We start from the raw sequence: 26711 nt of genomic DNA on the forward strand, positions 1-26711 counted from the left end.
TCCAAGGCTGCGCAGGGAGGAGGGGAGTCATCGGACGTGTCCTCTTCCTGTGCAGAAGGCAGCTCCCTCAGTCTGCTCTGGCCATAGAGAGACCAAGGGGGTGCAGAGGGGGCTGGGGACCTTCTTAAAGGTGGTCAAACCAGTCAGGCCTGCTGGACATCCTTACCGAGCTCCTGTGACCCTGCTCCCTCACTCATGGGATGGCTTCCTGGAGGAGGCGGCTTCTGAGATGGACACGGGAAAGAGCCTGAATACTCACGGCTAGCCTCTGGTGACGGTCATTATTTCTGGTATGAGCAGCTGTCCTTGGCAGGTGCTTACTGGGTGCCAGGCGCTTGTTTTCAAGCGTGCCAGCTCGTTGGCTCTTTGTGGCAGCTTTCTCCGTCTGGTGCTAATGTGATGCCATTCAACAGATGAGGAAACCGAGGCACTCAAGTCACACGTCTAGCTCAGGGTCTGTGTTGTAAACAAGTATAGGCAGGGCCATTCAGCCAGACGGGGGACTGGTTCCGACTCCACGCTCCCGGCCCCAAGCGTGAGGTAGCAGCGGAGGGACCGGCCTCCCCGTCTGCGCGCCTGGAGGGGCCTGGGGCGGGAGCAGACCCTGACCGCACCCTCTCCCCCTCTGTGCTCCCTCTGCAGATGTGGACGTCCTCCAGCGGCTGGGCCTCAGCTGGACGAAAGCAGGGGGTGGCCGGAGCCCCCCGCCCCCGGGGGTCATTCCGTTCCCATCGGGCTTCATCTTTACGCAGCGGAGCCGGCTCCAGGCCCCCACGGCCGCCGTCCTTCCCGCCGCCCTGGGCACAGAGCTGGCGCTGGTGCTGAGCCTCTGCTCCCACCGGGTGAACCATGCCTTCCTTTTCGCCGTCCGTAGCCGGAAGCACAAGCTGCAGCTGGGCCTGCAGTTCCTCCCCGGCAAGACGGTCGTCCACCTGGGGCCCCGGCGCTCCGTGGCCTTTGACCTCGACGTGCACGACGGGCGCTGGCATCACCTCGCCCTGGAGCTCCGGGGCCGCACTGTCACCCTGGTGACGGCGTGCGGGCAGCGCCGGGTGCCTGTCCCGCTGCCTTTCCACAAAGACCCAGCCCTCGACCCCGAGGGCTCCTTCCTCTTTGGGAAGATGAACCCACATGCGGTCCAGTTTGAAGGCGCCCTGTGCCAGTTCAGTATCTACCCCGTGACGCAGGTCGCTCACAATTACTGTACCCACCTGAGGAGGCAGTGCGGACAGGCCGACACGTACCGGCCCCAGCTGGGTCCCCTCCTTCCCCGAGACTCGGGCACGACCTTCACCTTCCAGACCGACCTTCCCCTGCAAGGCCTGGAGAACCTGACCACTGCTGTGCCAGCCCTGGGGTCACGGCCTGCAAGCAGGAATCCCAGGGGGACTCCGGTGCCCGTCACACCCGCCAAGCCCCTGAGGACTAGCACCACAGAGCCTCGCCGGCGTGCGGCCGCAGGGGGCCCAGCCCGGATCCCGCAGCCTCCCGCCAAGCTGCCAGCCGGTGGAGCGCGCCCTGCGGTGTCCCTGGCCTCTCCGGCTAGTTCCACCACAACTGTCCAGCCATTATGGAAGAGCGCAGCCACCAAGACCCCCAAAAGCCATCCAGCCAGACTCTCGGTCCCTTCTCCTTCAGTAGGCCTTGTCCAAAGCCCTCGCCGACCCCAGAAGGCCACTCAGCCTTCCTTCACAAAAGCAGCCCCACCCACCAAGAAGCCAGTGCCCCCCACTCCCCACCTACTTCCTGCCTCCCGCCCCTCAGTGAAGCCGATCCAGAGGACCCCTGTGACGCCCAGACCTCCGCTACCCAGCACTCGGCCCCTACTTCTGGCCACTGGCTCCTCCAAAAAACCTTTTCTCCCAGTGAGCCAGACCGAGGCCAAGCCGAGCCGCCGTACCAGTGAGCCGGCCCCTGCCCGCACTGGCACCCACAGACCTCCCCAACCCACTGTTCCGCCCCTGCCCCCTGTCCTCCATCCTGGCTCTCCCAGGATCCCTCCGCCAGCCACAGCGATGCCTCCCACCCTTGCTCCTGGCTCCCCCACCAAAAGCAAGAAACCCTCTGGATCAGAAGCCACAAAGAAAGCCAGACCCAAGAGCAGCCCCCGGAAGCCCGTCCCCCTCAGACCTGGGAAGGCAGCCAGGGATGTCCCGTCGAATGATCTGACAACCAGGCCCAGCTCCAGACTGTCCCGGCCCCACTGGCCGACCACCCCGGCCCCAGCGTTGGGCCCCGTGCGATTCCTGTCCTCCAGTCCCTGGCCCACGAGTCACAGCTATTCGTTCTTCCACCTGGCGGGACCCACGCCTTTCCCGTTGCTGATGGGACCTCCAGGGCCCAAGGGAGACTGTGGTTTGCCGGTAAGACGGGGTGAGGGGTGCATGTTGCTTGGAGCTCAAGGGGGTGGCAGGGGCAGTTGGGACAGGGGGCAACTGCTGGCATTAGGGCAGAGCCAGAGAAGCAACTCAGAGCAGGGAGGTGGCTGTGGGCAGGGCCTCGGCTGACTCGCAGGTCCCCTGTTCCTCTCCCTGTGATGTGCTCTTGATGGTCTGCTCTGCTGTGACCCACGGTCCACTGGGGCAGCTCTGGGTTTGGTGGCCAGTGCCGGGAACAGAGCACCCCTGGGCTTGGGCGGGCCCAGGCTCGAGGTCATTCTCTGCTAACCCAACTGTGAAGGTCAAGTGGCTCGAGGAAAACCACTAGCTGACTGGCCCCCAGGTCCCATGGTTTCCAGAATCCCGCTCTCCTGACTGAGGAGAGCCCCTCCAGCCCACCAACTAGCCTGGGAGCTCTGGACAAAGGTCACACACGGGTAGTCCTGAACGTGTTTTGTTTGGCACATGCAGCATTGTTTAAAAATATTTAATAAGTTACTAACATTTTAAAAATGTGAGAGATTTCTTATAAAAGACCCGGTGACCAGCTTCTGTTGGAAGGGGGACAGATGCAGTAGCCCGTGGCCGGCTGCCCGGTCAGAGCCTCCCCTTTAGACGGGATGGGCCCGCCCCCACGTGTCCCCACATCTCCCGATCGGGGGCTTCCAACCCCGTCCTCTCCCCTGTCCCTGCTCCTCTAACTGTTTGATGTGTGGCCCCTGTCGGGGAGTCACACATCAAGGCCCCTGTTGGGCGGTCAGGGTGGGCCTGAACAGTCAAGGAAAGGAGAAAGAACATTCCACGTGCAGGAGATGTTCTCAGGCCCGGTGCCTCTAACATGCCTGGGACTGTCTCCAGGGGCAACGACCTTTCTGCAGCTGGAGGCCAATTCCTCTGGGGTGGGGAGTGTAGGGGATGGAGTTTCCAGAAAGCTCAGGCCTCTGCTCTGTTCTCCTGCCTTGGAGATGACCACTGTGTGGTTTTCTCCTCCCTGAGGCTGGGTTTCCCACCAGGCTCTGTGTTTGAGGGTAGGCTCCCTACAACGTGGAGACGGTGGCAGATGCTGGGAATTCCCAGGCCTTACAAACACACTTAATGAGTTTTAATAATCATTAGGAATAATATTTATTCAGCCTGTCTCCAAGGGGACTGAGAGCCCGTTTTTATTATAACCATATTGTAGAACTTATGGAAATTGTATGCATTGCTTTGCAATTATGTCAATGCTCTGTTCAAGTCCTGTGCTCCAAAATTGTCAGGGCAGGAGGTTGGGAGCCGAGAAGAGAAGGAAGGACCTCTTCTCACCCCTCCGGGCTGCCCAGCCTGACTCAGGCGCCAGGTGCCTCCGAGCCCTGACAACTCAGCTTCTCAAGCTGTGTGGGTGCTGGGCTCATTGGCTGCGAGGCCAAAATGGGGTGAATGGTCCCTCCCCGCTGAGAGAGGGTGTGAGCCTCAGTCTCCACCCCATCCAGTGGAGGAGGTCAACCCTGCCTCCGGAGGCTGTGTGTGTTGTGGGGAGAGGACAGCCATGTCCAAGCCGGCACAATTGGAGCAGGAGTGGTTTTGAGAGTATAGAATCTGCCTTTGAGCCTGTCGGGTGCCTGGGCTATATACTGTCCCTTTGGGGTTTGGCAGTGTGGCTCAGAAGGGGTGAGGCCTCACTCCAGATCTGCTGTTCAGTACGTAGGTACTTAGGGATCATTCCATTCAACCTTCCTCAGTGGGCAGGTGAGGAGCCTAGAGACTGTGCCCAGAAAGGGCCATGACTTACCCAGGGGCACACAGCAGAGTTGAAATTTACGCCCCAGGGCCAGATGCCAAGACTGGCACATTCCATCCCACTCCGCTGAGGGTCCACTCTGAGACTCTAAGACTCAGGGCAGGAGGTTGGGGACTTCAGAGATGTGTCAGGGCCTGTCCTTGGCCTCAGAGGAAGATCTCAATGTCTAAAGAATCTGCTGTTTCTAGACCTACCAGATTTATGAGTTACATGAGTGGTACCTTCCTTTAGGACCTCACAGGACCTGGGTCAGGAGGGCAGGCTGGGAATGCTGATCCCTGCTCTACATGGGGGGGGGGCAGTGGCTAGAGGGACAAAAGACTCGGCCAAGGGCACCTAGCATGTCCTTGCAGAGACTGGAATAAGACTTTGGGTTCCTGACATCCAGAGAGGCTATTGGCTGTCCCTGTTCCTCCAACCCTGGAAGGCCAAGGGCAAGAGGGATGATGTCAATCTGCTTGTGTAGCCTCCTACCTCATGCCCCACCCTGTCCCCTAGTCCCACCCTCCCTCAGCTCGGAACCTAGCCTCATTCCAACAGGAACCCAAAAAACTTTGAGAAGCCTTGTCCAGCCCATCATGTGGCTGGTGGCAAACTGGTCGTTTCTATTGTGGCAGAGTCCAGAGTTCCCATAATGGAAGTGGCATCTCTGAGTGGTGGTGACAAGGGCTCCCTCTGTCTTATCTTACATGCCTCCGACCCCCCATATACATTTAGGATATCATCCCAGCAGAGAAGAAACTGTGCTGCTCTGTGTCGGGGGCTTAATTGTCCGCCGTCTGCGGACCTGCAGACCTGGGTTCCAATTCTGACTCCACCCCTTACTAGCTCTGTGGCCCTGAGCCGCGCTAAGCCTTGGTTTCTGCAGAATTTAAGTTAAGAATAGCTCCCATCTCCTGTGAGGAAGCGAGCTGGGTGATCTCCAAGGCCCCTTGGAGATGTTTCTGCTGGGTGACTTTGGGAACTTCTTTCCTCTCCCTAGGGCTGACAGCTTTGGAAGAGCTCCCTCCCCAGAAATAAGTGGCTCTTATTTTGGAGCCTGAGATGGGTGCTGCGGCTGGATCTGATGGGATCCCCCTGGTCCCCAGGGGCAGGAGACGGACTGGCAGAGGCGGAGACAGCTCTGGGCCCCGGGCCTGCCAGCGGTTGTAGCCACGGAGCGAGGGAGCTCTGTGGGAGCCCCAGCAGCGGCAGGGGGGAGCATGGAAAAGCTGAGCTGGGCCCCGGGTGAGGAGGGGCGGGGAGGCTGCGGTTCACAGAGACTGCACAGAAGCTGCACAGAAGCCCCACGCCTGGGAGGAGGCGAGTCAAGGCCTTATTTATTCATGATCAGGCTGCTGGCATTTGCCCTTGCTTGCACTTTTTGCAAGCGTCACCTCAGGGAGACCCAGATGAGGGCCTGGCCCGCAGCAGATGCTCCATGACTATCTGTGAAATGAATGAAGGAATGTGATCTTTACAGGAAAAAAAAAAAAAAAGGTTGTCTTGATTCCCAGGGCAGGCTCCTTGAGGTTACACAGATCTCTGTTGCTGGTGGAGTCAGGAGGCCATGTGGAGGGGAACGGCGCACAGACTTCACATTTGGAATGACCTGGGTTGGGACCACTCCCTTATCCAGCCATCCTTTCCTTCTGTCAGCAAATGTGGATTGAGTGCCTTCTTGGGGCCAGGTGCTGTGTGACCTTTTGCGAGTCACTTAACCTCTCTGAGCCTCTGTTTTTACCTTTGCAAAACAGGGATATGGTACTCCCTATGTTTCTAGAGTCATATGGATCAATCGAGATGAGGGACATAAAGCATCCAGCGCTAGAACCTGGTCCCGGTGGTTGGTTGGGGCTGTTTACTGATGGTGGTTGAGATGAGGGTATCACTGCCTTAGGAGGACTGGGACCGTCTGGATCCAGAAGGGCCTTCCTACTGTTGGTGGTTAGGAACTGGGGCTAGAGCTTGAGAAATTCACTGCTCATCCTAGTTATCATCTAGAACCCAGGAGAATGAGGGCTGTTTTGCCTTGTGTTTAGCACAGTGTTTTTTGAGCTCCTACTATGTGCCAGGCTCTGAGCTAAGCAGTTTGCCTGCCGTATCCTGCAGCTCCAGGTGGGGAACAAGGTCATTGAGAGAGTTCAAGGCAGGGGCTGTTTGCAGAGGTGTGGGCAGCAGCAAAAGAACCGATAGCAGCTGGCAAAGCACACAGGTCGGACCTGAAGGTACAAAAGGAGGGCATGTGTGACCAGAACCCAGCGAAAGTTAAAGTGTGAACGGTAGTCTGTAGTCCTTCGCTGGGTAGAGAAAGTCCCCGCCCACTCACTCTGTCCACTCTTCCGTCTCTTGTCGGGACCTCCCGTTGGCCAGATCCAGCCAGAAGCAGAGAGCAGGAAGGCGTGAGGCTGCAGCCTGTAGGCCGGATTCCCAGGGCACACAAGAGACCTGGGGAGCGAGTAGAGAAAAACCAGCACCTGCATACTTTATCTTGGAAGCTGGATGTTATATCCCCATTTTGCAGCTGGACAAACTGAGGCCTGGAGGCACGGGGAGATGCAGTAATCTGTGTAAGGCCATATGGAAAAGTCCTGGCCCAGGAGGCCCTTCCCTAGGACAGAGACTGGGGGAAAAAAATCTCAGAGCCCTGAGGGCTATTCTTGGGAATAACGGTGTGCTCAGATGGTCGGAAGTGGGAGGGCCCTTTGAGGGCCCCTGCCTCTCCCCATCAAGCCACAGGCAAGGAGCAGAGGCCCAGAGACTGAAGAGTTCCAGCATAGGGTCACCAGCAGTCAGCAGCACACGCAGGCTGGGACTCAGGTCTCCCAGATCCCAGAACCAGTCTGCTTGCTGCCACGGGCCGTGCCAGCCAGGACTTACTTCTTTCTGCAAGGCTTGGCAGGCGGGCTTTTGCAGCTGGACACAAGGGTGGACTTGTTCCATGGGACAGGGTTCCCCTAGGTCCTGCTGTCGGAGGCCAGGACCCCCCGGGAAAGCCCAGAGCCGCTGCTTGTTTGTTTCCATGGCTGTGTTTGTGCGAGCTCCAGAGCCCAGGCCTCCTTCACCTCCCCCAGGCAGGCCCGTGGCCCCCGCGCCCCTCCCCCTCTGCTCTGGGCCCTCTCAGAGGCCCCGTTGTTTGCAGCGTGGAGTGGAAAATCCCACCCCGGCCTTCGTGAATCATCCCAGAGTCACCCGCTCAGGCTTCAGGCCCTGGAAAGAAATGGCAGCGTTTTTCCACTGCGTGGAGAACAGACAGGGTCTCGGATCAGGCGAGAGTGGGCAGGGGGTGCCCACCCTCACTTGCCCACAGACAAAGTAAGTCCTGAATGGGGAAGGGTTGGGCCTGTGGCTGCAGCTGGGCTGCTGGGTAGCCCCGCCCGGGGTGGGTAGAGGAGAGCCTGGCCAGGCCTGCAGCTGAGGGCTGGGCGACCATGACACGGAGCCGGGCTGCGGACTGACATCACCAGGCTGGGCCATGGGTCTCAGCTGGCACTCAGAGTCTGCTCGGCAGATGTTGTGGGTGAAGTCAGATTCCCAGCCGGGATGCCCCTGTTTCTGGGGCAGAAGAAATGCCAAGAGGGAATGTCCAGGCTTCCACAACGCAGACCCACCAGGGTCCCGGAGGGAGCTCTACCTTCTGGAGACTGTCTCTCCCTGGAGCCCTGCATGAGCCCGGCCTCGCTGGGCCTTGGCCTTCCTCTCTGTGAGCTGGGCACGGTGTCCTCCTTTCCTGTCCTGCCCGATAACTGGAAAAGGAAATCGTTGCCACCCGGCAACGCAGAAGGGCCCGGGTTGGGAAGGTTCTGGGATGCTCATTCCCTAGATGCCTGCAGAGGGGAAGGGTCTTAGCCAAGGCTGCACACCGCATCAGGACACACCTAGCCAAGATTCTCTGCGTGGAAGCTGCCCAAGAGAGGAGAGCAAATCAGATGTCCTAGATTGAACCCAGGTTCTGCCTGTTAGCTGTGTGGACTTGGGCAAATCGCTTTGCTGCTCTGAGGCGCTCTTCGGGGTCTCATCTCCTAAAAGGGTTGGGTGACGATCCTGGGTAACGATGCAGCATAGCCCGAGCCCCTGCATTTCCCTTTAATTCTGGGTCACCTGGAAGATCAGGGCCAACGAGGGCTTTCTGGAAAGGGAAATCTTTGCTCTTCCTGCAAAACAGATGCCAAGGAGGGTGGTTTAAAATTCTGAGTTGGGGAACTTCCAGAAGCTTGCTTAACAGAAACGACAGCTAACTTTGGGGGGCATTAACTGTGTGCCAGGCCCCAGGATTAGCACTTCTTATAGATTATCTGTCAGCTAGGGGCCTTCATATCCTCATTTCACACTTGGAGAATGAAGGCTCGACAGAAGTAGCGTGCCCAGAGCCCATGCGGGGGCGCCCAGGGTGAACCCAGGTTCCTGGGGCTCTGCCGTTCCCTGGGGAGGAGCTGAGAGGAGCCTGGCCTGAATCCCAGCAGGGAAACCTGCTGAACAAGATAGGGGAGGAGAAACAGCCACCCAGCCCCTGGGCTCTGGATTGAAGGAAGACCGCTGCCAATTTGGCCAAAGGTCCCTGGAGGCTCAGAGGTATCTGGGACTTGCCTGAGGCCACGCAGCCCCCCCCCCCCGCCCCCGCCCCCCTGCCCCAGCCCCACCCCAGGTCCTTTCCAGTGCCCCGGGGCCTTGGTGCCCATATCTGCCTGTCTGGATCTCTCTTCTGATTTTTATTCATGGCCGAGCAAGCACGTGGTGGTGTTCGTAGGCCAGAACTGTTAACCGAGGCTGCCCAGCGTGAGATCTGGATTAATTACCAGCCAAACCGTACTGGGTTTTCAACACTGATTTTAACTCCGGGCAGGAAACCTGGAATCTCGTTGATGGTTATTTGAAACAAATGAATTCCCCAGGCCTCACACATCCTCGAAAGCCAGGCTTCCTTCGAAGGCTCCGTGTTCAGTTCCTCACATCAGGCACTTAGTTAATTCTCATTGATGCCTTCAGGGTAGACGGGGCAGTGGCCACTGACCCCATGGGGATGGGGAGCAGTGGATACTCAGGCTGAAGGGCTTGCAAAAAGTCTCCAGCGATTAAGTGGCAAAACTGGAATTTGAACGAAGGTCAGCCCTCCATTCAGTAAGTCTGCTTGGCTGCCTCCCTTCCATGCTGCAGGGTTAGGCCTTTCTCTTGTGGGGAATAGGGAGCCATTGAATGTCGTTGAGCAGGAGAGTATTTTGGGAAGATGAACAGGGCTGTGGTGAGGAGGACAGGAGGGGAGAGGTGGTGGACATGGGGAGACCAATGAGGGGGCTATTGCGGGTTCTCTGGGAGCAGTGATGAAAGTTGGACCAGGCTGTGACTCCTGAACAGATGGAACGTTTGAGTGATGTTTAGACCCCAGTCATTGTGTTAAATGTTCACTATCTCTCATTTCATCTTTGTGACCGTCCTTTGAAGAGGGTATTCTTGCCCCCGTTTTATAGGCACAGGCTGGCTGAAGAACTTGCCCAAACCCAGCTGGTAAGTGGCAGCACGGGGTTGGAACCCAGGCCTGTCTGATGCAAAAGCCTTTGTCTATACCCTATATGCTGCACGGCCTCTCCATGTGCACAGATACACCATGGGCAAATCCCTTCCCTGTCCGGCTCTGCAGAGAACTTGGCTGAGCTCTGAGGTCTCTTGCTGTTTTGTTTTGTTTTTAAAGATATTTTATTTATTTGTTTGACAGAGATTACAAGTAGGCAGAGAGGCAGGCAGAGAGAGAGGAGGAAGCAGGCTCCCTGCTGAGCAGAGAGCCCGATGAGGGGCTTGATCCCAGGACCCTGGAATCATGACCTGAGCGGAAAGCAGAGGCTTTAACCCACTGAGTCACCCAGGCGCCCTTCTTGTGTTTTATCTTATCAGACATTTAACTGAGCCCTGGGGAGAGAGAATTAGATCCTTTGAGGAGACCATGGTCTAGTGGGAGAGACAGGCTTTGGGGCAGACAATTCCCCAAATAATATATAAATAAAAAATGGAAAGCAGGAACTTGACTCAAGCTAGGGGAGGGATCTGGGAAGCCTTCCTGGAGGAGGTGGCACCCTGGGTAAGTTTGCTGAGTAATAAAAGGCAAAAACTTCAAAGACCGTGAAACAGCAGCTGCAAAGGCCTGGAAGGCCCAAAGAGCATGAGTTCCTTAGGCCACAGAGAACCCCTCTCCTCAGTCGTGGAGTATCCATGCCCAGAGCTCTGGAGATGCTTGTGGAACAGCTGCTTGAACCCATTCCCTGCTGCCCCGTGGCACTGACGCTGTCTTCTTGCTTTTTCTTTCAGGGTCCCCCTGGGCTGCCTGGGCTCCCCGGACCCCCAGGTGCACGGGGGCCTCGGGTAAGTGATCACACGCTGTCCTTTGGGTCTCCCGCTGGCTCTTTGGGGAGCCAGTGCCCCCGAAGTTTTAAACTTGCTGTGTGTCCCCAGACTGTTTCCTGCCTCCCCCAGCACCCATTTTTCACTTTGTCCATTGGCGCGAACTCAGGGCTCTTTGGGGGCGCTGTGTTGACGGGCATGCCGTGGGGACAGCAGTGACCTCTTACAGGGTCTCAGGTGTTCGTGGTGGATATCACCCTTGGCAGCCTGGAGTGGAGAAGGTGGTTTCTGCCGACCACATTCTTCTGAGCTGATGGGTTTCAGCGTTCGTCCAGGAAAAAAGCTGCCTTGGGAGGACTTGACCCTTGTGTCCCTCCTCCTAACTCCACAGGGTGGAGGATGCCGACACGGGCAAGGTAGCGGGGGAGCTCCCCATGCCGAGAGGTTTGATCAGAGGTGGAAGGATGGCTTCGCAGGACTGCAGCGTCAGAGAGGAGCTGGCCTGAGCCTTGGTGTGGAAAAGAACTCCCATGTTATGCTTTGCATGCTCTGTTTGAGCCCCTCTCCCCTGCCCCAGAACTCCTGTGCACCAGGATAATCATTCGCATGTTGGGGATGAGAAAGCCCGAACATATAGGAAATGGAAGAGCCAGGATGGGAACCTAGTCCCAGAACCATATGCTGGCACCCCTGGGGGTCCTCTGGGAGAAAAATCTGTGCTTTTCCCAAGAGGGCTCAGACCCGTGACGTCTGGCACCTGCACCCAGGCTGAATCAGCCTTTCCCACGCTGGGTGCCTGGCAAGGCTCTGGCAGAGACAGCTGCCTGGGGCATATTTTTAGCTCGGAGCCCAGCGGATGGTTCTGGTTATGCAATTACTCCAGACCTGGCCCTGTGCTCTCTGGGCCCAGGGCTCTGGAATCTGCTGTCTGAGGCAGCATTTCCTCCTGGCTCCAGAGTCTCCGTGGAGGACTTACCCAGAGTTGGGGACCCCGGAAGTACCAGGGTTCCTGCAGCCTGGGTGCAGAACGAGGCCCTTTGACTTAGCACCCTTCCGAATGCCTCCTCTGCACCTTTTCTAGGTCGGCCTCTTGCCCTGACCTGGCGTGCCCTTCTTTGTAAGCTCCTTCTCCGTCCTCTGCTGAGATCAAATGCCATCTCGTTTGCTGACGACCGCCCCCTTCTCTGAGTTCCTGCAGCAGGTTTTCGCTGCTCTGGATGGCACGGATGACTTTCCTAAAGCTCACGCAGACTGCTGACCTCTGTTGGCGGATTGCATGATCTCATCCCACCAGCCCAGCCTTCTCAAGAAATGGGTTCCGACGTCGTCCCCATGCTTCTAGATGAGGAAACTGAGGCTCAGAAAGGTTTGGTTACTTTGGAGAAAGCCAACCAGAGTGTCAATGCTAGAGCTAGGATGGAACCCAGACAGTCTGATCCCAGAACCTGTGCTCTTAACCATCTATTGCACTGATTTCTCTCTCTACCCAAACAAGCCCCTCTGGGCCAGAGCCAGGCCCTGTTTCTTTCTCTTTCTCAACACGCTGCCTAGCAGGGTGCCCTGCACCCAACAGGTGCTAGGCAAATGGTTACTGAGGAGTTCTAGTCTGGGAGTCAACAACCTTTCCCCCCAGAAGCTGTGTGATCTTAGACAAATCCTTCCCTTTTCTGGGCCTCAGTTTCCCATCTATAAAGCATGGAGTCCGCTCAGGAACTGCGAAGGCATTTCCTTGGAACCGTGTTTCCAAGGTTCTTCCCAGCTGTGAAATTCCTTGAGTGAGGGAATGCCTCTCCCATCCTCCTTCTCGGGCTTTCTGTGTGCTCTCCCTCCCCACCACGCACCCCTCCCCCTCGCCACCTCCCCACCATCATCCTGTTTCTAGGCTGGAAATTCCATAGATCATAAAATTCCAGAGATAGTAGAATGCGAAAAGTAGACCATCCCAGCTCCTCTCTGCACGATGACTGCTCTGGGGCTCAGGGAGTGGCAGGGCCCTACCGGAGGTTGTCCAAAGCTCAGTGGCATCCCCCTTCCTACCTCCACATAATTCCCCAGTCTGTGTAAGGATGTTGGGGAATCCCTGGGCCCTCCTCATACCCGGCTTTCTGGGCCGCAGCATTTATAGTATTGGTCTGCTTGGCTCCCGGTCAACTATGTGCTCCGTTTCTTTGCAAGGCAGTGGCGGGAGAGGGATGGGGAGGTGGGGGGGGGGCGAGGAAGCAGGAAGCCCCTGCTTCTACAGGCTACAGGCCGGGTGGGTAGCTGAGCACTCCAGCCCGCCATTTTTGGGGCAACCAGGGGCACGACTGGGGAGAAGGTAGCCACCCTTGGCCTCCCACAGCCCATGCCTGCTTCTGGAGTGTTGGTCAGGGGCCCCTTCTCAAACACGCCTCCCCATCTTAGGCCCAGTTCAGTCTGAGCTCTGAGGTTAGACCCCAGGAGTCTGGGCTGGGGTGAGCATCTCAGGTCTTCCAGATTCCTTAAAGACCGGCGGGGTCCTAGCTACTCCGAGGACGGTCGGGGAGAGCGAGGCTGGGGAAGGGGGTTGCTCACAGATGGTTCCAGGTCCCGTCCTTGTGCTGGAAGACCGTGTTGGGTGGAATGCTGGAGAGGGCTGGAGAGCGGGTCACTTTAGAAGGAGGGTCCCCCATGACACCGTTGTCCATTCCCCAGGCCGAGTGAGCTTCGGAACACTGTTCCTTTTCAACGTGTTTAGAGAAGGGGAGGGTCCCTGGGCAGGCATCGAGGAAGAGGGAGGTGTCTTGGATGGAATGTGACAGGCTGCAGCTGGAAAGTTGGCCTCGGAGAGGGAGGAAGGAAGCAAGTTCATACACAGCCAGCCAGATGAGTCAAGAGGAGCCAGTGACAAGGGCAGTGTGTCTAGAAGCTGGCGCGGTGGGGCACCTCTGGGCTTCTTGAGCCGTCTCTCCCCACCCCCCATGTTCCAGATTATTCCTGCTGGACAAAGACTCTGGGGAGTGACCCGACTCTTCAGGCTGTTTCTATTATTGGCTGCAAGACCCTAACCCAGGGCCCTTGCTGGAGAAAGTGGACATAACAGGCTCCAGCTGTTCCGCAGGATTCAGAGAGGACCTGGGAAAATCTGGTGCCATGAATAAAGCCTGGACCCTAAGCCAGCAGGCCTGGGTCCCAGCCCTCACTTGGCCACCTCTCTGCTGTGTGACTTGGCCAAGACTCTTTGACACTCTGGGCCCAGTCTTTCTAGATGCTTCAAGGCCCCTAGAGGACCTGTCAGCTCAGAGCTCATAGGATCCTAAGGGAGAGCTCTCTGGCTGGGCTGTGGCCACAGGAGGGAGGCTCCTTTGTTCAGAAGGCGCCAAGTCCTCCCTTCACTGGGCTCTCGACTCCGAAGGCTCACATCACAGTCCCATTGGAGTCAAAAGGGAGCAGTGCCGTTAGGCCAAAGTCCTAGAAGACCCCCGGAGGAGGTGGCATGTCAGCAGGACCTCGAAGGACAGGGCTGGTGGCAGTTGGAGGGAACAGATCAGAAGGAAACACCAGATGATGGGAATGGCACACAGCACTGACGAGCAGCGGTGGAGGGAGGCAGGTAGCTAAGTCCACTTTGAGCCCAGGAAGCCAGCCTGGGAAGGGCTGCTGGGCCAGGGGGAGAGAGCCAGGAGGCAGTCAAGAAAAATCCAGAGGTTGAGGCCTTGTTCTCCGAAGTCACACATCGGAGGCTGACCTCTAGCTCGGCCCCCGAGCAGCTGAATGACCTGAGGAAGTTCTCAACCTCTCTGAGCACTGGCTCTGTCTTCCAAGTGGGAATAATGATAGTCCCTGCCTCTTGGGTTAGTAGAGTAAAATGAGGTAATGGATGGCAGGTGTTCACGGTGGGGCCGGGCACCAAGGGGGCCCTCCCTAAAAGTAGGCCGCCATGACAGTCCTGCTAAGAAGCTGAGAAGCTTCTGGCTAGCTGAGAAGACCCAGTGGGTGGAGGGCTCCTGCCAGGCATTGCAGTAGGGAGTGGAGTGACCTCCATTTTCCCTCATCTCTTTGTTTCTTTTCCCTTTCAGGGTCCTCCTGGGCCTTACGGAAATCCAGGCCTCCCCGGCCCTCCTGGAGCCAAAGTGAGTATTTGCTGTGGGGTCTGGGGATAGGGCCATGGAGGGGGTTGCTGGGGTTGGGGCTATGTTGGAGGTGCTTCCTAGGGGCCCCTGTTGGGAGGGGCTCTGTGCCATGGGCGCCCCCTGAGAGCCTCCCAAGTGGTAGGCACGGTGAGGACTTGAAGTGTAGCTTCTGGTTGGGGGAGGGATTAGGGAGAGAAGGGCAGTTGGAGCCTAGAGCCCCCTAGGAGAACAGGAAGACGGGTCATTTGCTGCCAAAGAGGGAAGGTCTTGCATGTCGGACTAGAGGCGGAAATTTTACTGGGTCTTCAGATTTATCCTGCGAGGCGTGTCATCTTTGGAGCTGGTGAGGAACATGGTCGTGTTTCGGAACGATGGCTGGATGTCGTGTGGATGTGGACAGGAGTTGGGGACCAGAGCAGAGACAGGGAGACCCTGGGGGTGGGGGAGGGGATAGGGAAGGGGTGAGGCTAGCCCAGCCAGCTTAGGGGTGTGGGAGGAGGGGAAGTGGATGCCTTCACGGTGTGGAGGGGGGTTAGAGAGAACGAAGCCATGGGTGAGCTATAGGAGACCAGTGACACCCTGGCGTTAGCCTCAGTGACCCGACCGGGCTACCCTGGAGAAGGAAGGTGAGGGCCATGTTCATTTGGGAACTGGGAGCCCTCCCAGGTGGAGATGATACCTGGACACAGATATTCTGGAGCTCTCTGCAGAGCACTGAGCTGGAGATGAGCCCTGAGGGGTGGAGGCGACCGCACAGATGCCACCTGCCTCAAGGAGCCCTCCTGGAATGTTTCAGTTAACTTTACCAGGAGACCACAGAGACCAGAGTGAGTGGCACCCTGAGTGGCCCACCTGCTGGGCCCCCAGCCCCGGAGGCCCCCACTCTGTTCCTGGCACTCCGGCAGCAAACAGGGCTGTCCAGGGTCGCACTTGGTATGAGCGCCAAAAAGTGTGCCCAGCCAGCAACATTTAGGTCATGGGGAGGTCTCCAGGAACGGCTGGAGACTGGAGGAGGGCAAAGCAGTTGCGAGGTCAGGGGGGCCAAGAGCCCGGGGGCTGTGCTGAAGGGGCGTGAAGCAGGCCCAGAGGGAAGGCAGAGGGGTGCCTGGCTAGGACACCGCCTGGCCCAGTCTGTCCTCCGTGGGGTAACCCCGGTGGCCAGCCCCAAGGTCATTCTTTGCTAAGGCTATTGGGCAGATGGAGTGGTTTAGGGAAAGCCGTTAACCGACTGGTGCCCAGGTCATGCCGCCTCCAAAGGCCAGCTCTGGCGCCCATCAGCTTATCTGGGAGTTTGGGACACATGGCGAGGGCTGGGCTGGGGACCAGAGCAAGCTCAGAGACCTTGGGTGTCCCGTGGCCAGCAAGTGTCCAGAAGTGCTGTGGGGTTTTTTTGTTTTGTTTTTTTTTTTAAGATTTTATTTATTTATTTGACAGAGAGAGATCACAAGTAGGCAGAGAAGCAGGCAGAGAGGGAGAGAGGAGGAAGCAGGCTCCCCGCTGAGCAGAGAGCCTGATGCGGGACTCGATCCCAGGACCCCGAGATCATGACCCGAGCCAAAGGCAGCGGCTCAACCCACCGAGCCACCCAGGCGCCCCCGAAGTGCTGTGGTTTTAATGAGGCGAATGGTGCAGGGTTTGATAGCTTAGCTGTCTTCCTGGGCAAACACAGACAAAAACAATCGCCTGTATGCAGGGCCTTACTATGGGCACTGTGCCCAGTGCATGTACTTGAGTCGCTTGTCTTCGTTTGATCCCCACAAAGACCCCAAAACATGGGAGGAGATCCCATACCTGTGTACAGATAGGGAAACGGAGGCGCGGGCACATTAAGGCACCGTCTAGGAAATGAATGTAGGATCTGCCCCCTTTGGGCTAGGCGGAAAGAAGGAGCCCCCTTGCTCCCCCTCTGCTCTGCACAGGACTCAGGGCTCTGAGGCCGTGGGGCCCTCCAAGGGCTGAGGACCCAGCTGTTCTGAACTGCCAGGTTTGCTCAGGAACACGCCATTCTGGGTCTGCTCCCGGACTGTCCCGTCTGGAGCTTCCCGCTCTGTCCCGCTCCCGCCCTGGCTTCTGCACTCTGTCCAGCTTCCAGATTGATTCCTTGCTTCTGTAGCAGCAGATGCTCCACAGGTCCCTCCTCCGGTCCATGCCGGCCCCGCACGGCAGGGCCCCAGCCCCAGGCCCGCGGCAGCCCCAGTCTGGCCCGTAGCCCACTCCCATCCCCCCACCAGCAGATGTGCTGAGGCAGGACGGGGGCCCCCCCAGTCGTTTCTCCCTCCATTTGGAGAAGTAGCTCTGGCAGGTGACCCCTCTTCCTGAGGCCGCATAGGGCTGGGGCGTGTGGATGTGGGGTCTGCTGGGCGGGATGCCCGCCTGCTTCTGCCTATAACAGAGAAGGGTGTGGGTTCCAGAAAATACACTGCAGTGGGAGGCTGCTTCTGCCAGTAGTGCTTGCATAAAGCGCCAAGGGGAAAAGCCATGCCCTTTGCCAGACACCTGGCTTGCAGCCTGGGGGTAAGCACAAATGCCCCCAGGACAGGCCAGTTGGGCGGGAGGCCCCAGTTGGCTGGGCTCAGGGTTGCCCTTGGGCTGCCCTTGATCTGAGGTGTGGCCAGGACAAGGTTAAAGCAGAGGCTCTCCCAGAGTGGAATTCCTGACTGAGCTGAGCTTGGCAGCGAATGGTCTATATCTGCACCCAGGGTATGATTCTGGGGAGAAGGTCCTCCCTGTGTCCCAGATCCATTGGGCCTGGGAGGTGACCTGGTGGGATTGGAGGGCTGGCCTCCCCCAGGCCCCATGCTGGCTCCCCCTCTTGCACACAATGTTGCCTTCTAGAGCCATCGTGTCCCCCCCCCCAACAAATCCGATCATCTCTTTCAGTTGGCAGATGTTTATTGAACACCTACTGTGTGCTGTTGATGGAGAAATCAGTCAGACAGAAGGGTGTGCCCAGGTGGCAGAGAGGCCGCACTCTGGCTGGACGGGTCACCGTGCGCTCATTGCTTCAGTGAGGTTATGGAGCCCTCGGGAGCTTATGGCCTTGTGGGATGAAGACTGAGTGGTGGAAGAGACCAGTGGGGTTAGGAGGATCTAGAAGGGGAGGAGGATCAAATGAAGGACTTGAGTCACAAAGACATCGAGGTGACTTGCCCGGCGTTACTGGCCACGACCAGCACTGGCAGAACTGCTTTGGGATCCTTGCTGGAAGACCCTTGTAGGGCCATTACAGTGTGACCCTCCTCCCCCAGACCCCAAGGCCTTACCCATGTGCCATAGACTGGTACACCCCATGTTCAGATCCATCAAGGAGAGAGAAGGTCAGCTCCCACATGGGGTCAGGATCCAGGACTTTGAACCATGGCCCTAGGACGACAGCGCTGGCTGACCTCGGAGGCCCAGGGTTGAGTCACTGGATTGATTCATATCACCAACCGACCCACATGTGTTGTTGCAGGAAAGGGCAGAGGTTAAGCGCACAGACCCTGGAGCCAGATGATTGAAGTTCAAATCCCAGCTCTGTCACGTCCCAGTTCCCTGACTCTGGGTACATTATTTCAGCTTTCCGTGCCTCAGTTTCCTTACCTAGAAAATGGAGGGGAAGAGCCGCTGCCCCCTTGAGTTGTCACGAGGAGTAACCGAGTTACTTCGAGCAGTGCTGGCCCATGGAAGGGTCAGCTGTCAGTATGGGCAAGGCGTTGGCCCTGTACTGGTGCCCCAGCAAGGACATTCCCTGCCCTCGTGGAAACAAGCTAATCCCACTGATAAATGCAGAATCATGTCGTGATCGTGGCTCCATGTGAGAGGCCTGGGATGCCTGCCGCAGTACAGACTGGGCCGGTCTAGGAGCTGAGGCTCACCTTCCTGGAGGGCAGATGGGTCAGACTGAGGTTTGAAATGCACCAGGTGACAAGGCACAGGGGCAGGAGGAGGCCAGGTTGGGCAGCAGGCCTGGGAGGTGGTGGTAAGGCTTTTGGGCTTCATCCAAGCAGCAACAGGAAGACACGCAACGGTTTCTAGCAGAGGTGACATGATCAGATGAGGTCTGCAGAGGCCGCTGGGCAGCCTGAGAAGCAGGGCCTGGCTGGCAGCCAGCAGAGAGGCCCAGAGTGGCTGTGCAGGGGATGCTGATGTGCACCATGGTGCACGCAGGGGGGATGCAGGGCTGGGGGAAGGTGAGGGGCCCTGGGCTGGAGGCAGTCGTGCTCCAGCTGTGCAGGAGGGCCAGGGTTGCCCATGCCAGAGGAGAAGGAGCCCAGCCCCACTCTTCCTGGCAGGCAGCTGCTCTACTCCTAGTGTGGCCTTCTCAGTGCAGTGAATTCCCCAGGATGATTAGGGGCCCTCTGGCACTGGGGTGCTGGGCAGGGGGAGAGGCGGGCAGGAAGGAGCAGACTTGGTGAGCCAGGGGGCTGCCGGCAGAGCTGGTTGGGGCTGAGGTGGAGAAAGGGTTCTCAAGTCCCAGCCTTCACTTGTCCTTCCTCTGATGACAGAGGTGGGGCCTGCTCATTAAGGAACATGTGGAATAGTCTAGAAGGTATCAAGAAAAAAGTAAGCTTTCTGCAGTGGCTCTGCCTGGTGATTGCCTTTTGAGGACTGGGCCAAGGACTGGCCAAGAGGCTTTATGCCCTTTGTGGGGTAGATGTTACCACCCCCATTTTACAGATGAAAAAACTAAGGTCTAACTGGTGAAGTAACTGGACCAGGGTCACATTTGTGATAAGGGGCAGAGACAGGATTTGAACCCTCTGCTGCCTAACTCCAAAGCCTGTATGTGCTTTTTGCTACAAGGCAATTTTGCTCCATAGTTCTATGGCCTTCCTCTGTAGAGTAAGTCACATATACATCATATTTGAGTATGTATATATTATAGATACAAGTTCTATATAAGTAGCACACATATATTTTTAATCAAAATAAAGAAATCAGAATTTTTATTTCTTAACCTATATATGTTAGCATACATGTAATAGAATATATACGTTAACATACATATATAACATATTAAAATGCATGCATACAGACACAAAGATACAGATGTATCTACACGTACAAGCACCCATACATGTGTATGAGTCATTTAAAATATACCCTGCATTTAAGTGCTTTATGGGTTTGCCTGTTTTATTAGCAGTTGCCTTCTAGAATGATTGACCAGTCATGCTGTTGCTAGCCTCAGAGGAGGATATTTTTAAAAGTCACTTTATTGTTTTCACTTCAGTTCGTTGATCATCTAGAAGAAGAAGGCTTTTCTTACATCTGTTTGCCATTTGTATTTTATCATTTATGCATTTGTTTATTTGGGGGGTTGGGACACTGTCTTTCATTACGGATTTGTACAGTTACTGATATTTGCATAGTAAGAGTACACAGGCTTCCTCGGCCTTATGAGTGTATTTCAGTTTGGCTGTTTGCCTGAAGAGTATTCATGATGATATTCACAAATAAAAAGTTTTATCTTTTTTTTTTTGGACTAACAATAACAGCCAACACATACTTATGAGGAACTTATGTCAGGAGTTTAGAGAGGGTTCCTCCCATATGTAAAATTTATCGTTCCTCACGTTTATACTTGGACACTTTTTCCCCACCACATGATCAGATAGGTATTCATTTATATTCTAGTAATTTCATAGTTTCATTTGTATTCTTTTTTTTTTTTTTCCCATTTGTATTCTTAAAGAATTTAAACCATCTGTTGTTAATCTTCATAGGGGGGTGGGTATGAGATGGGGCTGTAACTTTATTTTTTTCCCCCACAGTTAACCATTTATTAAATAACCTTGACTCTACTGCTTATCATATGATAGAGTGAGGTCTATTCCCAGCCATTCAAATATGTTTCATTGTTCTGTTTGTATACTTTTTGCTAAAATACTACTTTACATGACATCTATGATCTTTTTGTGTCTTCTTTCCTTGTTGTTTTAAAATATTTCTGGCTCTTTATTCTGTCAGATGAACTTAATGCCCATCTTAATCATTTCCATAAAAACATCTTTGAGATTTTCATTGGAATTATATTAGATGTGTATATTAATTTGTAAAGAAGTAGCAGTTTTATTTTTTAAAAGATTTTATTTATTTATTTAACACAGAGAGAGATCACAAGTAGGCAGAAAGACAGGCAGAGAGAGAAGGGGGAAGCAGGCTACCTGCTGAGCGGAGAGCCCGATGCGGGACTTGATTCCAGGACCTTGAGATCATGACCTGAGCTGAAGGCAGAGGCTTAACCCACTGAGCCACCCAGGTGCCCAAGAATTAGCAGTTTTAAAATACGTTTTCCTATCTAAAATCATAACATGTCTTCTCATTTGGTTGAGTTTTTTAAACATCCCTTAGTAAACTTTTATAGGTTTTATTGTATAAGGCCGGCACAGCTCTGGTTTTTGCTTAGGAATTTTATATTTTTGTTGCTGTTATGAGTGAAATATTTTCCCCATTCCATTTTCTAGCTGGCTGTCAGCTACTGACGAGGACTGTTGACTTTTGTATTTTTGTACTTTTTGTGTTTATTTTATAACCACACCCTGTACTGTGATTTTATTGATTTTAACAGTATTTCAGTTAGTTCTCCTGTATTTTCTAGACAGGTCCTCATATTGCTTGCAAAAAAGGACATACTTTTGTCTCCTTTTCCTCAAAGACTCGTTGTCCCATTTGTTTTTCTTGCCCTATTGCATTGGCCGGAACTTCTAAACACATGACATAGTGATAGTGGGAGGCCCAGGCTGTCTTCAGTGGAAGCCCGTCTGAGCCAATCCCAGCCTTAGAGTAGTCTCTTGAGATTCTATTCATTCATTTGCTCATTTGTGAAATATTTTATGATGTCTCCTCTGTTCTGGGTACTTAGATTAGAGATGACCTATGCAGGGGACTTCTGGCCCAGAATTTCCCAATCCTTCACGATGTGTTTCTCCTTTGTGTCAGTCCCTCTCTAGATCTCGGCCTCTCTGAACCCTCTATTCCTCTGCTTTCCAACCCTACCTGCAGAAAAGGAGCTCAGCACAGTCCCCACTCCCACTATGTTTGTAGCATTTATGGCTAAGGATATACCTTCCCATATGTCTTCTAGTTCCCAGAGGCTCTGTTAACTTGTTCGGAGGGTGTACCAATCCCCACGCAGAAAGGGAAAGGGGTTCGCCCTGGGTCACATAGGCTTGTTGGCTGGAGAGCTGGGTTGGCAACCAGGTTCTCATTTTAACCAATGTGTAAGCAATTAGTTAGACTTACATATTCCTTCTTTCTCTCACTGGGGAATCTGTAGGAGTCTGGCTGGGAAGCCATATAGTCTTCTCCATCCCAGAAGTCACACCTTCACCTGACCAGGGGTGCTTCAAGCATCCCTGGAGTTGAAAGTTCATCTGCCTCCCTCCTTGACTTCCTCCAGCCTTAGCTTAGCTGGAGCTCCCTTCAGGGATTTCCCCTCTGTCTGGGTCAAGTTCTCCCTGATGTTCTCCTTATTCCACTTAACCCTGGATGGTAGTTTTTAATCTGTAGTGTATTGACAGGTAAAGAGCTTGGGCTCTGGAACCAGATCCTTTGCCTGGGTCAAAGTCCCATTTACATATTTTATGACCGTGGATAAGTGAATTAACCTCTCTGTACCTCAGTCCACCCATCTGTGAAATGGGATGGTGAACGTTGATACCTCACGGATTTATGTGTCCAGGGCTCAGAAGAGCACCCAGTAAATGCTAGCACTGATTATCATTACTGGTCTCTGGTTTCTCCTTCGAGAGGCCCCCATGAACATGAACTGTGCCATGTTCCCCATGGTAGTGTTCTGTGTTCACCCCAAAGCTTGGCTCAGAGTAGATGTTCACTGTGTATTTGTACTTGTGGCTGTTGTACTTGGGTAGGACTTACCTCCTAAGCACTTTGCTAGCTGCTGAGAATGCAGAGAGAAATCTACCCATGACGGAAATGGCCCAGGTAGGGAGCCCGGAGAAGGGAGCAAGTCCATCATATCTTCAGTCTTGGTTTCCCCTTTTATAAAATGACAGAAAAGGATACACGAAGGCCCACCCCCTGACTGCATCTCAAGCCCAGCTGCTCTACCAGCCACAGACCGAGGTGGGCGAGGGTGGGGTGGGGAAAAGCTGCTGTCCTTTTTTGGCCATTGGAATCCTTGGTAGCCCTGAGCTTGGCTTGTATTTGCACTATGGACATAAAAGGCATTGGAGTGGGACTTGTGAGGAGCCAAGGGTGGGAGATGTATGTGGGGGCAGCCAAGGCAAGGTGGTAGGTCCCAGAGGGTGGGTTCTGCAGAATTGACCTGGAGGGGCCCAGGTGGACAGGTGGTTGGTGTTCCAACAGGGAGGGCCTGGTCTCCCCCCAGGGATGGCTGTCACCCGGTCAGAGTGAGTGCTGGAGAAGCAGCCAGGCTTTTCATTCATCAACGAGTAAATGAGTGCTTTGAAGTCAGACTGAGTGGGCATTAGCCAGACCTGGAAGGACCTTGCCTCTTACCTGCATGTTACCCCAGGCAGTGACCCGGCCTCTCTGAACCTGGGGCTCAGTCCTGAATTGCAACCACTGGTGTTAAGAGGACGAATGGACACAGTGTTGGACATGGAGTTGGTGGCAGAGAGACCTGCCCTCTTTAAGGCTTCGTCCAGTTCGAGTGTAGTGGCTTCTCGTGGAGAGCAGTAGAGCCAGGATTCAGAAAGGCTGGGTTCCGATGAAGAAAGGGACCGAATGGGAGCTAATTAAAGTTGGCCAAACTACCTCTCCCATGGGTCACATCCATTATCTCACTGGGTCCTTGCCAAGAAACCCAAGACGCTGGCGGATGTGTGTGCGTGTGTGTATGAGAGCGTGCACCCGTGTGCCTGTGTGTGTTTGCATGCACCTGTGTGCATGTGTGTACGTGACACACACCGTGCGTATGTGTGAGTGTGCCCATGCGCGTACACCTATGTGTGAGGGAATGCGTACGCACGTGCCTACATGAGAATGTGTGTATGTATGTGCGCTTACCTGTGTGCAGGTGTGCGTGTGCCATCACGCGCACGTGTGCCGTGTCCGTGTGCGCATGTCTGTTGTGCAGTCCCCATTTTAAGGCTAGGAAGTGGAGGCTCAGAGACGTGAAGTGATTAGCCCGAGGTCCCTCTGGGATTCCCTGCCTTCAGCTCAGGGCTTGTGACTCAGGGCCCAGCTTGGGGAGGGAGGGTGGGAGTGAGCATGAGGGATAGAGATCAGGGGTTCTTGGAAGGTGACATCAGGGTGGACCGACTCTCCAAAGGACTGTTTTCTGAGTAACTGAGCCACGTTGGGCCAAAGGAGCAGGCTGGCAGCCAGGAGCCCTCGGCAGCGCCAGAAGAGAGAGAGCTGCTGTACCGCGCCGGTCCTGTCCCTTAGCCTCGTGCTCAGAGGAGCCAGGATCCTCACGACGGGGATTTTCCCATATGCTAGGCACAAAGGGTGCTTGTCTCTGACTGGGAACCCGCCGCTTACTGGTTTCTCCCCAGTGTACTGCCTATTCTAACTCTTCGGGTCTCAGGACCACCTGGAACACAGATTTGGGAATGACAACTTCAGGAGTCTATCTTAGCTCTGCCTGGGCCTCAACATGGGGCCTCAGATCATCCCTTTCCTCCTCCTACCCTCAGTTTCCCTAAGTGGATGGGGAGGAGGGTAATAACACTTCCCTTGCCCGCACCATCAGGCTATTGTGAGAATCTCGTGAGACCAGGGTACTGCACACAGTGAGGGGCTGTGCACGGATGTGAGAAGGTCTTACCACGCTGACCCTCGGTAAACGGAGAACAGCGAGTTGAGCGTACTAGAAATTCAAGAAGAATCGGGCATGTTTCCTCAATGTGTCTCTCAGGACCCCTCTGAGAGCCCAGGGGAACAAGTCAGGAGGCAGTCCTAGCACCACGCACGTGCAAGGATTGGTCCGCAGAGATCTACCAGCTGGTGGGGAGGACACCTTCCAGCTGCATTTTGGAAAATGTCTATAGTGTGGTGAATGCTACTTGAGGAACGGTTTTCTAGACGGCCTGAGCCAGGACCTGACAGCAGGGAAGTACAGGGCGTGGCTGATGATGGGCAGAGGTCTGGCAAGGAGTAGAGGGACCCTGTGTGTGGGTTTAGCAACTGGAAAGAGAGCCAGGTTTGCAGAGGGTGGGTGGAGCCAGATGGTAGAAGACACGGGACACCAAAGGAGGAGTTCAGAGATGTCATCGTGCAGTCAGTGGGGAGCTATGGAAGGTGTTAGGGCAGGGAAGAACGGAACTGGAAAAGATACACCCCCCGCCCCCAGAGGTATGTGACTAAGGGGGATGGATGGGAAGGCATTTTTAACAGGGGGCAGGACTTGGAGCAGAGGTTGTGGGGAGATAGCCTCTCTAGACGACTCTAGAAAGAATTATTTTTCTTTCAGGGACAGAAGGGGGACCCAGGGCTCTCACCAGGAAAGGCCCTCGATGGGGCAAAGGTAGGTTTCCAGGGACCCCAGCGTCGAGGACAGTGGGGGAGTGGACCGTAGGGAAACCTTCCTGCCCCGGCAGAGGCCGCTGTGTGTCAGAGGCGGGAGGCGGCCAAGTAGCCAGAGAAGAGTGTGGTTTTAGTGTTTGCCTTGAAGTCCTTCAGCAATCCCTATGCCAAACCCAGAGTCCTTCCCTGCACTTTCTTTGGGGGCGCAGCCCGTAAGACTGACAGCAGCTTTTGCCTGTGGACACACCCTTGGCGAGTGATCTTTTGCCTAATGTCCTGCATTTCTGTAGGGCCCTCTAGGTGACCCTTGGCGTGCAGAAGCTTTCTGCTAGCACACACCCAGGAAGCTTCCAACAAACATTCAAAATCGTCTCTGAGGTTAATTTGAGCCGACAGGTCTGTGGATTTCTAGGAGGTGGGAAAGGAGCAGGCCAGAGATTCAGGGCTCCCTATCTCTGAAGGGCCATGGGACCCGAAGTTTCTCATGGAAACTTGGACATAAGTCCAAGAGCCTTCCTGACAGACAGAACACGGCTTCTCAACCCAGCCTCCTGTGCTTAGGCACGTAGAAGCCACAGGTCCCTTTGATTTCCCTAAGACCTAGGTGGCTCACTCCTTCACATCCTCATGGGTCATTTTTTCACGCAGCAAACATTCGGTGGGTGTAAACATCCACGCGCATGCCCCTGTGCTCCTCATCGAAGCCTTGTAATACAGGACAGACGGGCCCGGCTTGCAGATGAGAAAACAGAGAGGCCTCAGAGGCAAGTGGCTTGCTGGAGGTCACAGAGCTGGTCAGAAGCAGAGCCGGATTCGTATCCAGGTCTGACGAAGTCCAAGTGCCCGGGCTTCTCTCTTGCTCTCCCGGGTTGTCCGTTCTCAGGTCTCAGGGCAGAAATGCCCCCTACTGCCCACCAGGCCCAGCCAGGAGGAAGAAAGGGCAGAAGAGAAGGGGTGTCAGGACCAGGTCGCAGGACCTCATTCTCAGGAATGCAGACAGAGAGAGCAGATTGGAAAGGGACAGACAAGTGGTGTGTCCCCTGGGGCAGTGGTTTTCAGACACGGTTTTTAGTGTCCCTAGATGGTGTCTTGTGCCAACGTCCAGGGTATAAAATAGATCAAGGGGAGAGACTGGGTTAGTGGGGAGGGGCTGGGTAGCCACCCACTGAGCTGCCCTCATCTCCGCCAGAGGCCTCCGGGCCTCCAGAAGTCCTGGTCGCAGACAGTTGGCCGAGTGAGGACAGCCTTGCTATTTCATGAGCGTCTCTGCTCCTGTTCCCCCTGCCTCACCCATATTTCTGTGTTTTGCAGGGCGACGTGGGCTTGCCTGGGCTCTCGGGGAATCCAGGACCTCTTGGACGAAAGGTACACCTTTTGTTTTCTATGGTTGGCCTTGTGCAGTGGGCTTTCTAGCCTCCCGGCCTGGGTCTACCATCCTTCAGGACTCAGCCATGCTCATGCCTATTCTAGACAGTCCTGGAATCCCAACCTTCCGTCCAGGAGCCTCCACTCTGCTCAAGGACCATTTGCCCATCTTGGTTATTTTCAGCTGGAAGTCTAGCCTCACAGATCAGGGCTTGTGAGTCTGGTTTGGAGCCTAGCACAGGGCCTGTGTATAGTAGGTGTTCCGGAAATGGGGGGGGGGGCAATGCAGGCCAAGGGTCGACTAGTTTCTCAGGATTACTGAGGGGGATTCCAGGAGGTTCATCGGCCTAG

At 55.2% G+C, this 26711-nt stretch overlaps 1 protein-coding gene across 5 annotated transcripts in view; it reads left to right on the plus strand.

Moving 5' to 3' along the window:
* Nucleotides 1-26711, plus strand: part of COL27A1 (collagen type XXVII alpha 1 chain) — a 135045-nt gene that overhangs the window by 11005 nt on the left and 97329 nt on the right. For 4 of the 5 annotated variants that reach the window (XM_082697050.1, XM_082697049.1, XM_082697051.1 and 1 more), the window contains exons 3-7: nt 643-2363; nt 10435-10488; nt 14505-14558; nt 24943-24996; nt 26307-26360. In XM_082697050.1, coding sequence (XP_082553176.1) covers nt 643-2363; nt 10435-10488; nt 14505-14558; nt 24943-24996; nt 26307-26360 — 1937 coding nt within the window. The remainder of the gene's footprint in view (nt 1-642; nt 2364-10434; nt 10489-14504; nt 14559-24942; nt 24997-26306; nt 26361-26711) is intronic. The other variant, XM_082697052.1, reaches the window with a different exon arrangement.

The sequence above is a fragment of the Mustela nivalis genome (assembly GCF_964662115.1).
Source record: "Mustela nivalis genome assembly, chromosome: 13".
NCBI lineage: Eukaryota > Metazoa > Chordata > Mammalia > Carnivora > Mustelidae > Mustela > Mustela nivalis.